At 44.5% G+C, this 15236-nt stretch overlaps 1 protein-coding gene across 7 annotated transcripts in view; it reads left to right on the plus strand.

Annotated features, from left to right (window-relative positions):
* The first annotated feature begins 890 nt into the window (after nucleotides 1-890).
* The window catches only part of TBC1D1 (TBC1 domain family member 1), a 224923-nt gene continuing 210577 nt past the window's right edge, over nucleotides 891-15236 (plus strand). For 2 of the 7 annotated variants that reach the window (XM_055588255.1, XM_055588257.1), the window contains exons 1-2: nucleotides 950-1511; nucleotides 11521-12023. In XM_055588255.1, coding sequence (XP_055444230.1) covers nucleotides 11607-12023 — 417 coding nt within the window. In that variant the 5' untranslated portion in view covers nucleotides 950-1511; nucleotides 11521-11606. Of the gene's footprint in view, nucleotides 1512-11520; nucleotides 12024-15236 lie in introns of all 7 variants that reach the window. The other 5 variants (XM_055588261.1, XM_055588260.1, XM_055588252.1 and 2 more) reach the window with 5 other exon arrangements.

Below are 15236 nucleotides of genomic sequence, written 5' to 3' on the forward strand. Positions count from 1 at the left end.
AGCAAAAAATCCTGAAAGATGTCTCCCCCTTCCGTTGCCGCCCAGCCCCCTCTCATCTGCCCCACGACCATCCTCCTCTTGTTCCTACCCTTCTCTCTCTGCTCAGTTCCCCACTTCCCTCAGATCGCTGTCCCAGCCGTGGGGCGTGAAATTTACCTGGTAAGACAGGGATTTAGGTTTGCCTGTTTCCTGAACCCTGCCATCTCCTAACCCTAGGAGCCTGCTTTCTCAAGACGTCTTACATCTCCCTGGTATCTCTCCTTACACTCTACAAGGCAGCTGAGAACTAACTTCCCCAAATCTGACTCGAGGGTGGGCTCACGGAGGGGTGTGTGTGTGTGAGAGAGAGCGCGCGAGACAGATAAAGGGTGTGTGAGAGAGAGGGTAGGCACACGGAGGTGTGGGGGGGCGCGGGGGGAGGGAGGGAGAGAGAGATAGGGGGTGTGTGTGAGTGCGCGCGCGCGCCTCTGGACCATCAGGAAGGGGAAAAGGCAGTCTAGCCCCTGCGTCATTCCGCAGTTGTTCGGAAATGGGTTTACGGGTGTTTAATAGGAAAAGACACTTAAGCTGTTCCCTGATTCCTTGATTCAGCCCCAGAGGATGCCCGTGCCTCAATTCACTCCCTGACTAGGACGGGAAGAAGGGGTAATGTCGGGAAGAGCCTCCAGGAGGCTTGGCCACCTTCCTGTGTTCTGTGCAGTTTTCACCCTGTCCATTTCGGAGAGAGGAGGCGGGGCTACCGCAGGGCAGTGAAGAGCGGGCTGGCAGTGCCACCTGCTGAGAGCCCCGCAGGCCCGGAGAGCGGCTGGCAGTGCCACCTGCTATAAATAGGCTGCTAAGCTCAGGGTTGGACCGCACATCCCTCCTCGAGGGCTTTAATCAGGCGCGGGGTTCCGCGTCCCCGGAGCCCAGGGTATTCGTCTGGCCAAAACCCTGCTCTGGGGCTGGTGGGGCGGCGCCCCGACACCTCTCGGGGCTGAGGCTGGCTGCCCGGGAGCAGGTTGAGGATGGACCGCCCGGGAAGGGAGAGACAGGGAGGGGAGGGAGACGGCGGTGGACCGCACTGCAGCAGCTGTTGCCGGCGAGTGACTCGCCCGTCTCGGCCATGCCGCTCGAGCAGAGTCACACGGCGCTGTGGGGAGGGAGGGGGCATCGCGTCCCCCTCTTAGGTCCCTGGGGACCGAGTTGGGAGATCCCGGGTTCAGCCCTCCCCTCGCCTCCCCCGCGCTCGCCCTGCCGGGGAGGAGGAAACGCGAGCCGCGCGCAGACACCTCCTCCTCCTCCGCCGCTGCCGCCGCCGGCGTTCTTGCGCCTCGGTGCCTGTTGCTGCCGCCGCCGCCGCGGGACCCGCCGACTAGAGAAGAGGCGGGAGCCCTGCCAGTCCCCGCGGCTGGAAGAGAGCAGCCTGCCAGCCACGATGCGCACCCCGCCTGCCCAGGCCGTCCCCGGGCTACCCCCGAACACCTGCGCGCCCCGGCCGGGTTCCGGGCTCTGAGCGCGCCGCGGCACAGGTAGGCGCTTCCTGGGGCCTCGCCCACGACACCCCGCCGCCTCCTCCCGGGGCATCCCGGCCGTCCCCTACCTCCTGCAGGCCCCTGCGCTCCCGGGCCGGCGGAAAAGCTGGGATCGGGCACTCCAGGGGGCGTTCCTGCTGTCCTTGTCGCGCAGGGGGTGTCTCGGGAGAGGAAGTTGATTGCCACCTCGTTGTCCCCTAGTTGGACGAAAGCGAAACCTTCAAGTTCAGAGCGACCCGGGAGCTCCCGCAGGCACTCTCCCTTTGCCCCTCCCTCCACTCCTGCTCGCGGTCTTCGCATCTCCGTCCTCGCCCCTCCCGCCAAATATTTCTAGGGTTAGTGTGTTTGTAAGGCGACCAAACAGGGGGAGGGCGGTCAGAGTAACCCCAGGCCACCCTTTAAAAGTTCAGGGTACTTCGCAGTAGCAACTTGGCAGCTCCACCGGCGCGCGCAACATTTCTTTCTATGGGCACATCCTGTGCCAGTCATTTTGAAACCCTGCTTAATTGTTTCTAGCAGCTTCCTGATCTGTCTGTTATTATGAGACCCCTCTAACTTCGCCACGAGTTGTTGTTGTGGGTTTAAGGTGTGTGTGTGTTTAAAAGAGATGTCATTTTCTTTGAAGTCCACCAAGAGGCGGCTTTACTTGTGGCTATTTCATTTAAAATAGATTATTCTCTGGAAGTTACTTTAAAAGGAAAAGAAATCGAAAGTGATGATTGTTCCTCCCACCAAACAGTTTGATTCTGAGTGCCCTGCATGAATTAATGGGTATTCATTCACTTCGTAGATCACTCATTCTTCCTTTTAGATAATTGGGTGATTTACTTACTGATACTATATAATCAGGCTTTGAAAGAGCATTTTAAAATTACCTATTAAAATTATTTTTTATTGGCGTATACTTGCTTTATAATGTTGTGTTAGTTTCTGCTTTACAGCAAAGTTAATAAAAGTGACCTGGCTTAAATAGGTCACATCTAGGAAACTCAGCTATCTCTAGAAGTCCAAACGTCTAAACCTTTTGCTCTGTGCTTAAACTGAACTGCAGAGTCTTTGATTTAAAAAAAAAAAAATCCCTTCTTTGGGACAACTGCAGTTCCTTCTCCTCCAAAGACTGGAGATGAGATTGGTAGAAGTAGAAGCATGGCCACCTCTGGATTTCCTTGTGCTTTGGGAACCTGCTGTGGGTGGGAAGGGTTGGCCTCAGGCGTGAACAGGAGAGTTGTTTTAAGGGGCTGGGAATCCACCTTGCATGACAACTCTTTATGTTTCTGAACACATGATGTTCTATTACCATCTTGGTTAGGGATCCCGGAAGCAGCTGGGTTCCACACGATTTTGTAGAGTTGATGTGGCTTCTCTTGCTTGGGAGGAGGTATGTCTCCTGCTTAGCTCTGCGCAAGCTCTGGGAGTTGATGATGGACAGTTTAGAAGCCTGGCATGCTGCAGTTCATGGGGTCACAAAGAGTTGGACATGACTGAGCAACTGAACTGAACTGAACAGCTCTTTCCTGGGAACCTTGAAGACTGTCTTAAGAAATAAGGACATTGAATGAAAAAGTTTGCATAAAATAGGATTGACTGCTTTTGTAAACAGATATTTTATAGTTGTTTCAAGTGGAAAGCTGTGGCAGTCTCGAATCTGCCTGCTTCTTCTTTTTTTTTTTTTCTAACAAGTTATAGGGAAATAAGGCCATAAAAAGTGCTTGCTCTCCAAATTTCTCTATCGTATCCTGTTGATAAAACCTGAGCTAGTGGATAGTGAGTGCAGCTGTGAATTAAAGGGCACTATGTGAAATGTTTAGGGGAGATTTCCTGAAGTGAAGACAGTGCAGTATCCTGAGACCACAGTATCAACTGAGTGCGAAGAAATATAAAAGGGACTAAGTGTGGCTCAAAGCAGTGCCTGAAATCATCAAACAATCATTAAAATAAATGCCTTTCTGTGGACTTGTCCAGCCACTGGCAGACCAGTAAAACAGGGGGAAAAATTCACTGGTGTAGTTATAAATTACTAGCATATTAGCATCAAAATAAAGTTTTGCAAATGGAACTCTCTGCTTAGTCTGCCTTTATCTTTCCCACTGAGAGCTCTGGAGATTTCTCCTCTGTCTATGGTCATATTTCTGGTTTGGTGCAGCCATGTCAGTGTTGACCTCTTGTCCCATATGACGTTGGGACTGTACCAGATGTTTGAGGAAGAAAAGGGCAACTCTGAAGACATTATTCGGCTTGCCCCACTTCCCTTATCATCCAGCCATTGACAATCTCTGTGTCCTACTTCCCGGGACACATTAAGTGTCACCTGAAGACACCCTAGAAGGTGACCTTCACCAGAAGGGCTACAGTAGCAACGAGATGTACCCCTGTGCACAGCCAGGTGTTGGTGGGTGGCTCCTTTCAGTCCCAGATCTTGTGGGAGCTTCTAGGATGTACCGCTGGCAGGCAGTATGACATGTACCTGTTCCCCAGCATCTTCATTCACAATGGCACCCAGAGTGGGGATGCTGCTTGCAGATTCCATCTTTGAATAGGCTTTTAATTTTATCTCACCAAATGACAACTCTTCAGGCCCTTTTACTGTCTTCACAGCGTTTGTCTGAGGGTCCCTAGTCTCCACTCTTCAGATTCTCCGGGTGATCTAGCATGTGTATCAGCCCCCTTGGGGGCTTACGTAGGTGTGCTCATGTGTGGGTACGCTGGCATAGTTTCCTTTGACCTTTTTCTTGTCTGCTCTCCTGCTCTTCTCAAATTTAATAGCCTCATTCATCCCCACAGTTGATTTATCTTCCAGGCCCTCTTTCTTTCCTCGGTCATGAAAACTTGGAGAAGTAAAATCTGTTCATTAAAATGGCTGTGAGTCCACTCAGAAACCAAGGAGTGTTAGGTTTGTATCCCTCTGGTGATGGCAAAGGATTTAGGTTTTCAGTACAGATTATGAACACCTTTGCTGACTTTTATTTTCATTGCTTGCTTTCCACATTCAAATAAAAATATTTTTAAACCAGAGTCTTCACAAAATATATGAAGTTTTCCATTCTCAGGGTTTTTGACATTTTCAGGCCAAGATTTCCATTCAGTGGATTCTTAGGTTTAAGATCGGTGTGTCCCTTCAGGTTTCAGATGTTTAGAGAATGATTGGTCATACTGGGGCCCTGTGAAATGTTCTTGACACTTAGGTTTCAGTGAAGCTGTGCAGAATGTAGGAAATATGTTTTAGTACCAGCAAAGATGCATTTAATTTTGAGTGTGCCTTTTTCCTTTGAGACAAGAAGCAGCTATTTTTTGCTCTTAAAAAGAAGATGTACCCACTTAACAACACATTATATATATACACACACACACACACACACACATAATCAGTGAATCTAAACTTCCAGAGAGGGGACCTTATGGGTTAGTTGTCAAACTTAGTGAATTTATACGTGTAAAGTGCTTAGAAAAATGCTTGGTAGTGAGCACACAATGTATATTGCTTATTTCTATAATTGACTTGCTTTACAGTTTGAGCATATCATCTTGACACTAGATTTAGGTTACATGCATGCATGCTCGGTCATTCAGTCATGTCCGACTCTTTGCAATTGCATGGACTGTAGCCCTCCAGGTTCCTCTGTCCATGGGATTCTCCCAGCAAGAATACTGGAGTGGATTGCCCTTTCCTTCTCCAGGGGCTCTTCCCAACCCAGAGACTGAACCCGAGTCTCCTGTGGCTCCTGCATTGACAGGCAGACTCTTTACCACTGAGCCACCCGGGAAGTCCTCAGATTTAGGTTACTATTGTCAAATTTAGGTAGAAAAATAACCTTGCTCGTCTACTAGAATGATAGTTTATGTTATTTGCATCTGGAGATACTGTCAGATTGCAAAGAACAGAAATTCGGGCACATGGGAGGTCTGCATTCAAATCCTGTCTTCCTTATTTACTAGCTAGAGGACACTTATATAAAATGGGGATGATGAAAAGACTCTTGTGAGAGCTGTAAGAGCACAGAAGAGCATATGTGTAATATCCAATACTAGTTAATAGGTAATACTGTATCTGGAGGGGAAAGACCTGGGTCTGAATCCTGCTTCTGCCACTTGCTGCTAGTATGATCTGGGGCAAGTGACCTCACTTCTCTGTGCCAGCAACTTCCTTAACGTCTCTCATCATTAAACTGGAGCTGATAATGATAATTATAGTCCATAATAATTCTTATTCAGATATGGTAATAACAGTCTTTATTGGTCAGGGCTATCGAGAGTGCAAAACCTGTTAACAGACTCACAGGTAGGTGTAATTATGTGTTAACAGTTAACTCTGTTACTTTTAGGAGAATAACTTACAGCAGCCATGCAGGAGGGAAGGTTAGACATAACACCTAGAGGCCAACTAGGATGATCCCACCCCACCCTTTTATCCTGGGCAATACCATGGAAGAGAATACAGGAAGTGACAGTGACATTCTAAAGGACTAGGCTTGAATTATCTCTGATTTATATAGGAAGGAAGTCATTCAAAACAGCATTACTTTATGTGTCAAGTTAGAGAGGCAAAGCCAGGTACTGGAGCATCCTCGATGAAGTACAGGTTAGAACCACTAGCTCCAGGAGCCATTCAGTGAAATAGCCGTGCTGGTGAAATAGCTGACTGCTTCAAAGACTTTGGGGACCTATGAGCAATTCCTGAGTGAGGAGCACACTTCTCTGATTGGATGGGATTCTGTGCAAGAAATGGACAAATAGCTGAGCCAAGCCAGTGATCTCACTGCATGCGATTTGAGTATTCAAGTGGCAGAATAATCCTGTTCAGCTGCAAGCTACTCCATCTAGAGTAAAGAACAGAAAAAAAAAAAAAAAAAAGGTCGTTGATTCTCAAGGGGAAATGAGTGTCCTTGGGGGTTTCCTGTCTCTCCGGCAGGTCCCTGACAGCTAATCAGGATCGACTGGTTCCTAACCTGGCCTGGAGCTAGAAGCTTCCAATAGCCCTCCCTTCATCCATCTATCTCACTCTCCTCCCCTCCCACCAGCATCTGAGAAGGTAGGGGCTGCAGTGTATGGCTGGTTACAGGAAAGTCCCCATCCTACTCCCTGTGGTTAACTGGGATCGAGGGAGTGGATGGGTGCTGGGAAGAGAGGGTGCTCCCAATGGCAGCCAGCTAACTCCCACCACCCCCTTTCTCGCTTCTTGATCAATAAACCCCAGGCTGTCTTCATGCACCTCTCCCACATTCATGTTCCTTAAGGGAAGATCGGAGCAGCTTTCTATCCCCACACAGTCTCGGGGACATTTGGTATTTTACATTATGAAAATGAGATTCACCAGATTTTAGAGACAGAAGAAAACTTGGGGATGGTCTTGTTCCATCTTTTTGTAAGAGTAAACTTGAGATTTGGAAAAGTAATTTGTTTTCTCAACTTCACACTTGAAAGTGTTTCTGTAAGAAAACAGGTTCTTTGCCTCGCTTGGAAGGGAGTCAGGGACTTGTATTGTCCTAATTCTGTCACCAAACTTGGACAAACCATTTAGCTTCTTCAGTTTCCTCATTTCCTGCATGTAAGAAAGAAATTTGAGTGGCTTTAAAGGACCTTTCTAGCTTTAAAATTTTGTGATTTTATATACATGCTTCCAGGGATATTTATCATGGCAGGACTCAAAAACAAGGTTATTGGGACTATTCTGATAAAAGAGTGTCTTTGTGTTTTGGGTCCCACCGTGGTTATGGGTTGTGGTGGGCAGGAGTTGTTGTAGAACACAGAAGATCTCTGGGAAGGGTACGACTTCTGCACAGATGATTCTGCTGTCGAGAACATGAGTATTAGACGCTCACCAGAATAATAGACCAGAGTATTTCTGAGACATGAAGCACAGGAGACTTCCTGGAATAGATGGTTCTCCCTGGGGCCGCAAGGATGGTCACAGGTTACATGCATATGATGTGGACTGAGATGGCTTAAAAATAATCTGATGGTTTGTTAGGATTGTTTGAATGGTTCTTCTGTTTTATGTAACTTTTCATTGAACATTAGTTATTCACCGAATCTAAGTTACCATGAATCTTATGTCAGCAGAATCTAAATTACTTATAAATAATTAGGACTCTATCTGAAGTAGAACTTACGATTTGATAGTTTATTGACAGTGTTAAGGTGTTAAGGTCCAGTCTGTTTTTTTACAGAGAAACTAAGATGTGCCCTACCTGGTTGAAAAGTGAAAATCTGAGGCATCCAAATAGTTTTGACAGTGAAATTGCAGGACCAATTTGATGACTAATTATTTACCAAATAATTGAAACGACTAAATTGTGTAATTGTTTTGCTTTATGCTTGTATTCCAGAGAAGGCAATGGCACCCCACTCCAGTACTCTTGCCTGGAAAATCCCATGGACGGAGGAGCCTGGTGGGCTGCAGTCCGTGGGGTCACTAAGAGTCGGACACAACTGAGAGACTTCACTTTCACTTTTCACTTTCATGCATTGGAGAAGGGAATGGCAACCCACTCCAGTGTTCTTGCCTGGAGAATCCCAGGAATGGCGGAGCCTGGTGGGCGGCCGTCTATGGGGTCGCACAGGGTAGGACACGACTGAATCGACTTAGCAGCAGCAGCATGCTTGTATTCCCTTACAAGAAAACTGAAAGTAATTCTGCTACACTGGTTGCCACCACATTAATAGCTGCCTCATCTACTCTCATTGATAGATCTTGGGTCTATCCTTTGTAATAATTCTAGTCACTTCTTTAAACATGTCTTAGGATTAGCAGCTGTCAACGGTTAGAACTTGAAGCAGATTCAGTTACAGGAGTGGAAGCTGAGCCAGATATTTAATGCCACTTTCACCTGTAGGTGAGAGAAAGAAAAAAAGGAAAGACCTTTATTAATGGGGTTATATGAGCTTTAAGTCTGTTTTCATCATCAAGAGAAGCTTTACTTTAAAAGAAAAGAGATAGGGAATACACTTTTATGAAATATATTAGCGCTCTAAATAAAATATGGGCTTATTTCTAAACTCTGGAACATCTAAAATTAAAAAATTAGCTTTTAGCCATGTTCAAATTAATTATAAAAATTCATTCTTTGGATATATGCATATATGTCACATAGTAAACATGAGTAAAAAGAATAGGCTTCAGTTGTAGTTTGGAAATGGTTTAGAATTTGAATACCAATTTCAGAAACCCCAAACCTTATGAGCTTAAGACGCTTATAGACTTGTTTAGGGACACCTATTCAAACGTTTAAAGTAAATATGATGTTTAGGTACAAAGTGCAGCAGGTCATGGTGGTGGCTGCCCTGAATCACCATGGATGAAAGCAGAGACAGTTGCTTGAATTAGGACTTGTCTGTGAGTTGGGATTAGGTTAGAGGACAAGAGTGGGGTCATTGGAAGAGTCTCCTTGGGTTGTCAATGATCCTATTTTTTCATTTCATTGGGAGAGTCTCCTTGGGTTGTCCATGATGCTATTTTGTGAGCAGAGGGACCAACTGCTTTGTTCTGGACCACCTTTTCAATTTTTTTCAATAGCAAACAGCCAAAGAAGATAGAAATAGTGTCCCTCTCTGGAAGGCACTCTAGAATTTAAGGACAGACATGCTTACTCCTTATTATAAAATATTCAGGCTTCCAAATCTCAAGTGCCTCTCCTGTAACCCACTGTGGATACAGATGTCACCTGGCCTGTGGGAACTGAAAGTCAGGGAGCCAGCCACAATGCTGCCTCTGTGGCTACTGCTATTGCTCTGAGTAATAAATTGTCCTTTGTCTGACCTGGGAGTCGCATGTCCTCTATCAGGAGGCTAACTTGTGGCAGCCTGACTTGTAAGTTTGCAAGCAGGGTAAACTCTCAGGCTCTCTACAGTTCGTGACAGGTATTATGTTCCTGACAGAGAGAACAGTATGCACTGTGGCACAGAGGTACGAGAAGTCCCATCTCATGTGGGGAACCGTGTCCAGTTTCTTATCTTCAGGGCCGAAAACTGCATGTGCATATGCATGCGTGCTCAGTCTCTCAGTTATGTTTGACTCTTTGCAACCCCATGGACTGTAGCCCACCAGGCTTCTGTCCGTGGAACTTTCCAAGCAAGAATACTGGAACTAGTTGCCAGTTTCTACTCCAGGGGATCTTCCCAACCCAGGGATTGAACCTGCATCTCTTGCGTCTCTTGCATTGGCAGCTGGATTCTTTACCACTGCACCACCTGGAAAGCTCCCAAAGCTGCATTTTAGAGGAGTATATGCGGTTGGAGATATGGAAAGGTCCAGATTCTGAAGAGATCCTATATGTCATGTCAAAGAGTAGATTTTATGGGGGCTGTGATTAAGGATTTAGCAGAAGAGTGATATGATCAATTTTATGTGTTGGTTGAGTTACTCTAAGAAATACAAGAAGGCTGGATTGAGTGTGGGGGGCACCTTTTCTCCAGTTGAGAAAAAAAGTAAGATTTATTTAGATGTAAAGTCAGTTAAGAAGTAGTAATAGAGTAAAGAAGGGATTTGAATGACTGTCTTAGTTCATTCAAGCTGCTGTCACCAAATATCACAGACTGGGTAGTCTATAAACAATGGGAACTGATTTCTTACAGTTCTGGAGGATGGGAAGCCCAAGATCAAGGTGCTGGCAGATTCAGAATCTTGTGATGGCTGGCTTCCTAGTTCATAGACTTCTCTCTTTTCCCTGTGTCCTCGAGTGGTAGAAGTGGAAAGAGAGCTCTCTAGGTCTCTTATAAGGGCACTCAGTTCAGTTCAGTTCAGTTCAGTCACTCAGTCGTGTCTGACTTTTTGCAACCCCATGAATCGCAGCACGCCAGGCCTCCTTGTCCATCACCATCTCCTGGAGTTCACTCAAACTCACGTCCATCGAGTTGGTGATGCCATCCAGCCATCTCATTCTCTGTCGTCCCCTTCTCCTCCTGCCCCCAATCCCTCCCAGCATCAGAGTCTTTTCCAATGAGTCAACTCTTCGCATGAGGTGGCCAAAGTACTGGAGTTTCAGCTTTAGCATCATTCCTTCCAAAGAACACCCAGGGCTGATCTCTTTTAGAATGGACTGGTTGGATCTCCTTGCAGTCCAAGGGACTCTTAAGAGTCTTCTCCAACACCACAGTTCAAAAGCATCAATTCTCCGGTGCTCAACTTTCTTCACAGTCCAACTCTCGCATCCATACATGACCACTGGGAAAACCATAGCCTTGACTAGACGAACCTTTGTTGGCAAAGTAATGTCTCTGCTTTTCAATATACTATCTAGTTTGGTCATAACTTTTCTTCCAAGGAGTAAGCTACGATACATCAAATGTGGTTGTTGAAAGTCACCCATAGAGAAGGGAAAATTACCCCTTGAGTGAGTTTGAGTCTAGTACAAAAAACACCCTCTATTGATGAGAAGAGACACGGGGTGTGTATAGTACATGAATGAAACAAAATATCTGTGATGGTGTTTAGAACGTAATAGTCACCAAGTATGTGTTAATGGAATTTGAATTCGTGATTCAGAACCTCTGGGCTACATCGGGGAGAGCCTTTAAAAATTCAGGGGTATCGTAAGTGATAAGGTCAGTTGTTGAAAACTGGTCCAGTTCAATAGACTGTCATGATAGATAGCTGACTTTTTTCTTGCAAGATTACTTATTTCAGGGGAGCCACCAGTACTGAATTCAGTCATCTTAAAAAAATGTCTTGTGATGTACGTTAAATAGTACAGTAGGGTTTAAAGCCGTCCAAGCAGCACTATATTACTTTCTATGGAGCTGGCCTCTGTTGGCTCTTTGAGGCTTGTGTTTAACAGGAGTCTCCCGTTGGGAGCTTTGTAGCCCGTAGTGAGTGTGACAGTAACAACATTTTTAGGTTTTATATGTAATACAATTTAAAGAAAGCTCTTTCTAGGCAGAGCAGCTTATTTGAGCTAATATCCATTTCTTCACCTATTTGGGTTTCAGACTCTCAAGTGCTGAAATAATCTCTTTGAAAGTAGCTATTGCCATGACTTCATTAAATTCTAATGCCTCTGTTTTTCTCCCACAGGATTCAGAAGCATGTGAAATAGATTGCTTGGTCTAAAATAGAAAAACAGTGGCAACGTTTTGCTGAGTTTCCAGACCTTTCCCAACATGGAACCAATAACCTTCACAGCAAGGAAACACCCATTCCCTAACGAGGTCTCGGTGAACTTCGGCCTCCAGCTGGTGGGCTCCTTGCCTGTGCATTCTCTGACTACCATGCCCATGCTGCCGTGGGTGGTGGCAGAGGTGCGAAGGCTCAGCGGGCAGTCTTCCAAAAAGGAGCCTGGCACCAAGCCAGTCCGCCTTTGTGTTTCGCCCTCTGGATTGAGATGTGAGCCTGAGCCAGGAAAAAGTCAACAATGGGATCCATTGATCTGTTCCAGCATCTTCGAGTGTAAGCCTCAACGAGTTCACAAACTGATTCACAATAGTCACGACCCAAGTTATTTTGCTTGTCTGATTAAAAATGATGCAGCCAGTCAGCAGAGTATCTGCTATGTGTTCAAAGCCGATGATCAAACAAAAGTAAGTGGAGGTGGGGATTAAAAAGATGGGTGTGGCTGGAAGGTCTTTGTTGTATGGGGTTAGAGCATTTACGTGTACTGAATTAATAAGGAGCTAATGCTGCTGTTATACAAGATTATTTCACTGGATTTTGGTTTATGGGGATGGTTTCTTTATAATCTTTAAGATCATTTGATAATAGATATTTTATTAAAATGAGAAGTTTATGAGTTCAAAAATTCAACAGAGAAATCTTTCGAAACGTATACAGAAGAGCTGAACCACTAGGATTCAGATCATTTAAGATGTGTGTCCTGAGCAGTGCTTCTCAAGTGGAAATGTGCCCATGAGTGACCTGGGGAATGCAAAATATGATCCAATAGGTCTGGGATGGACCCTGAGATTACATTTCTAACAAGTTGTCAGATGATGTGGGCACTGCCCCTTTGCGGGTTGCACTTTGAGTAGCAAAGTTCTAGATCAGCGAGTTTTATGTTTTTGACGCTGTTAACAAAAAGATATTTATTTGTAAGCTGTCTAAGAGTCTTATTAGCCAGTTTCCCAAAGTATCATGTTCACTTAGGCAGAGACCATTCATAAAGAGTAGTGGCTATGAATCTAAGTTTTGATACTTTCAGTTGTTTTTTGTTTTGTTTTGTTTCTTTTGGCCACCTTCAAGTCTATCCTCACTGGCTTGTTGTTGTTATATCTCATGATATGGCTGAGAAAAATATTATAAAAGAAAGGATAAAAATATCACCAGCTCTACTATTTTCTTATTTATTTGTGCTTGTATTGTTGTTAGCATTTGTTTGCAGTTCTCTGCAGGGCTCCTTTGAAGCCACTTGGCTGTCTTGTGAGAGTTAGTTTAGGTATGGTTGAAAATATAATCCTGACAGCCTCTTTCTCAATTGTGCCTATGTAAACTGAGATTTGGTACAGCTTCAGGAAGCTGACAAGCAGGGGAGGGTGTTAACCCTGCTGGTGAGGACTGCCCACGCTCATCTTGAGTGCCTTGTGTGCCTGTGTGGGGGGCCTATGTGGCTGTTTCCACACGCACCAAGGCAGACTCTGAGGATGCTAATGCCAATCCTTGGGGTAAACATAGCATTAACATGCATACACTACCTTGTATAAAATAGATAGCTAGTGGGAAGCTTCTGTACAGCACTGGGAACTCAGCTTGGTACTCCATGATGACCTAGAGGGGTGGAACCAGCAGGGTGGGAGGGAGGTGAGGAGGGAGGTGCTGTATATATGCTTACTGCGGATTCACGGCTGATTCATGTTGTTGTACAGTGGAAACTAACACTACATTGTAAAGCAATTATCCTCCAATTAAAAACAAAAGTCAGTAACTATAAAGAGAAATGCTAATGTTTTGTCCCTACACCACACTGTTTTTTTTTTTTGTTTTTTTTTTTCCGTACCCTCCAGGGTGCATAAACCTCATTTGAAAATTCAAGGTTTTCGCCAGGCAGTTAAACACAACTCAGTCTGTGGCCAGGACGTGTGTCAGGAACTCAGAGAATGGAGTTCAACACACCGGAGTATAAGGAAGGCTTTTTGAAATAATGGCTTACCTGGATCTTAAAACCACTATTTTACATACAGAATTGTATATCTTCTTATTAAAAAGCAGTTTATGTTATTGTTCATGAATCTCAGGTGGGAGCGCGGCCTGGTTCAGAGCTCAGAGGGACTGACTTCCTAGACTCCAGTCCTGTCTACCATCTATGAAGTCAGTGGCCTTAGCCAACACTGAGTCTGTTTCTTTATCTGTAAAATGGGGTAATTATAGTCTCTGTCTCAGAGAGCTGCTGGGAGGACTACATGAACTAGAATGGGACCTGAAACTAGTAAGCATTAATGCCAATAAACATTTTAATTAAAGAAAGTTTTATCAGAAGCAGATTTTACACTAATTCCATTTCAAATCTTAAGCAAAAACAAAAAGACCAAGATGAGCGTCTTCAGCTCTCAGGATGCAATCCTGGTCAACCTTGAGCAACATTTTTATAAACCAGACATTTAAAAAAAAAAAAACTGCATAAGTGACCTTAATGGTGCTCTTATTTGGGCAAATTCCAGAATGAAAATTAGAGGACTGTACAGCCTGTTCTCCATGCCAGCTCTATATAAGGACTGTTTCCTTGGGGGCAGTCTCTGCATGGAATAGCTGTTCAGTACTTTATACTTCTGACTCTTTCCCAAAATCTTTTATAGCCATCTGAGAACAGGCTTCCAGCCAGTCATTCAGCTACCTGACAGGAAGAAGAGATTTATAACTAAATTCTGGAACTAGGGCTTCGAGTCGTGCTGAAAGTAGAGAATTGACCTCATTCTATGTTCTAAAAAGCCACGGTAGAAATATGAATCCATCCTTAAGTTATCTTTGGCTTGCTTACAATTTTTACAAACACAAATTGCCAGTACTCAGAGTAATAAATTGCTATCATCCCGCTCGTTTCATAAAAGAGTAATTTGTAGCATAGGCATCTCAATCAGTGATTCTCTTGTTGAAAACTGAATGGTGAAGCAAACTGGCACCGATTCTAGCTGGAACGATGCTGTGTTCTTGGGTCATCCTGGCACCCTATCTCATCGCAGAGCATTATCTGCTGTGGGAGCAAGTTAACCTGTGTCATTATTTCTCCAGACTATTTGTAATGTTTACTCAGATAAATAATGCTATTAGCCCTCTTCTAAATAAGTGAGATCAGTATCCACCTGTGTTTGCCAGAGGAGAATATATGCATTTACTGCCAGAGTCATAAGGACAAAACCACCGTGTGAGATGAGAAGAAATCTTTGAACAGCATATAGATTAACTTACTGAAGAAGGTCTGAGAAGAGACATGATAGGGAATAGTTTTATAAGCATAGCATGAGCCTGTGTTTCCCATTGTATGCTTCATAGAATATACCCAAGATGGTCCACAGGGAAGGGCCTCCATGATCAAAATACATTAGGGCAGCATCTCAGACTTTTTGATCTGAAGATGCTTTTCATTCTTAAAAATTATTCAGTATCCCAAAGAGCATTAATGTGGGTTATATCTATTAATGCTTACTATATTAGAATTAAAACAGAGATATTATAAAGGTATTAATTTAAAAAGTGATAATAAGTTCCTTATGTGTTAGCCTGAATAATATTTTTTTGTAAAAACAATTGTATTTTCCCCAAAATTTTAGTGATAAAACTGGTGTCATTTAATTTTGTTTGGTTGG

This window comes from Bubalus kerabau, chromosome 7, assembly GCF_029407905.1.
Source record: "Bubalus kerabau isolate K-KA32 ecotype Philippines breed swamp buffalo chromosome 7, PCC_UOA_SB_1v2, whole genome shotgun sequence".
In the NCBI taxonomy this organism is placed as follows: domain Eukaryota; kingdom Metazoa; phylum Chordata; class Mammalia; order Artiodactyla; family Bovidae; genus Bubalus; species Bubalus kerabau.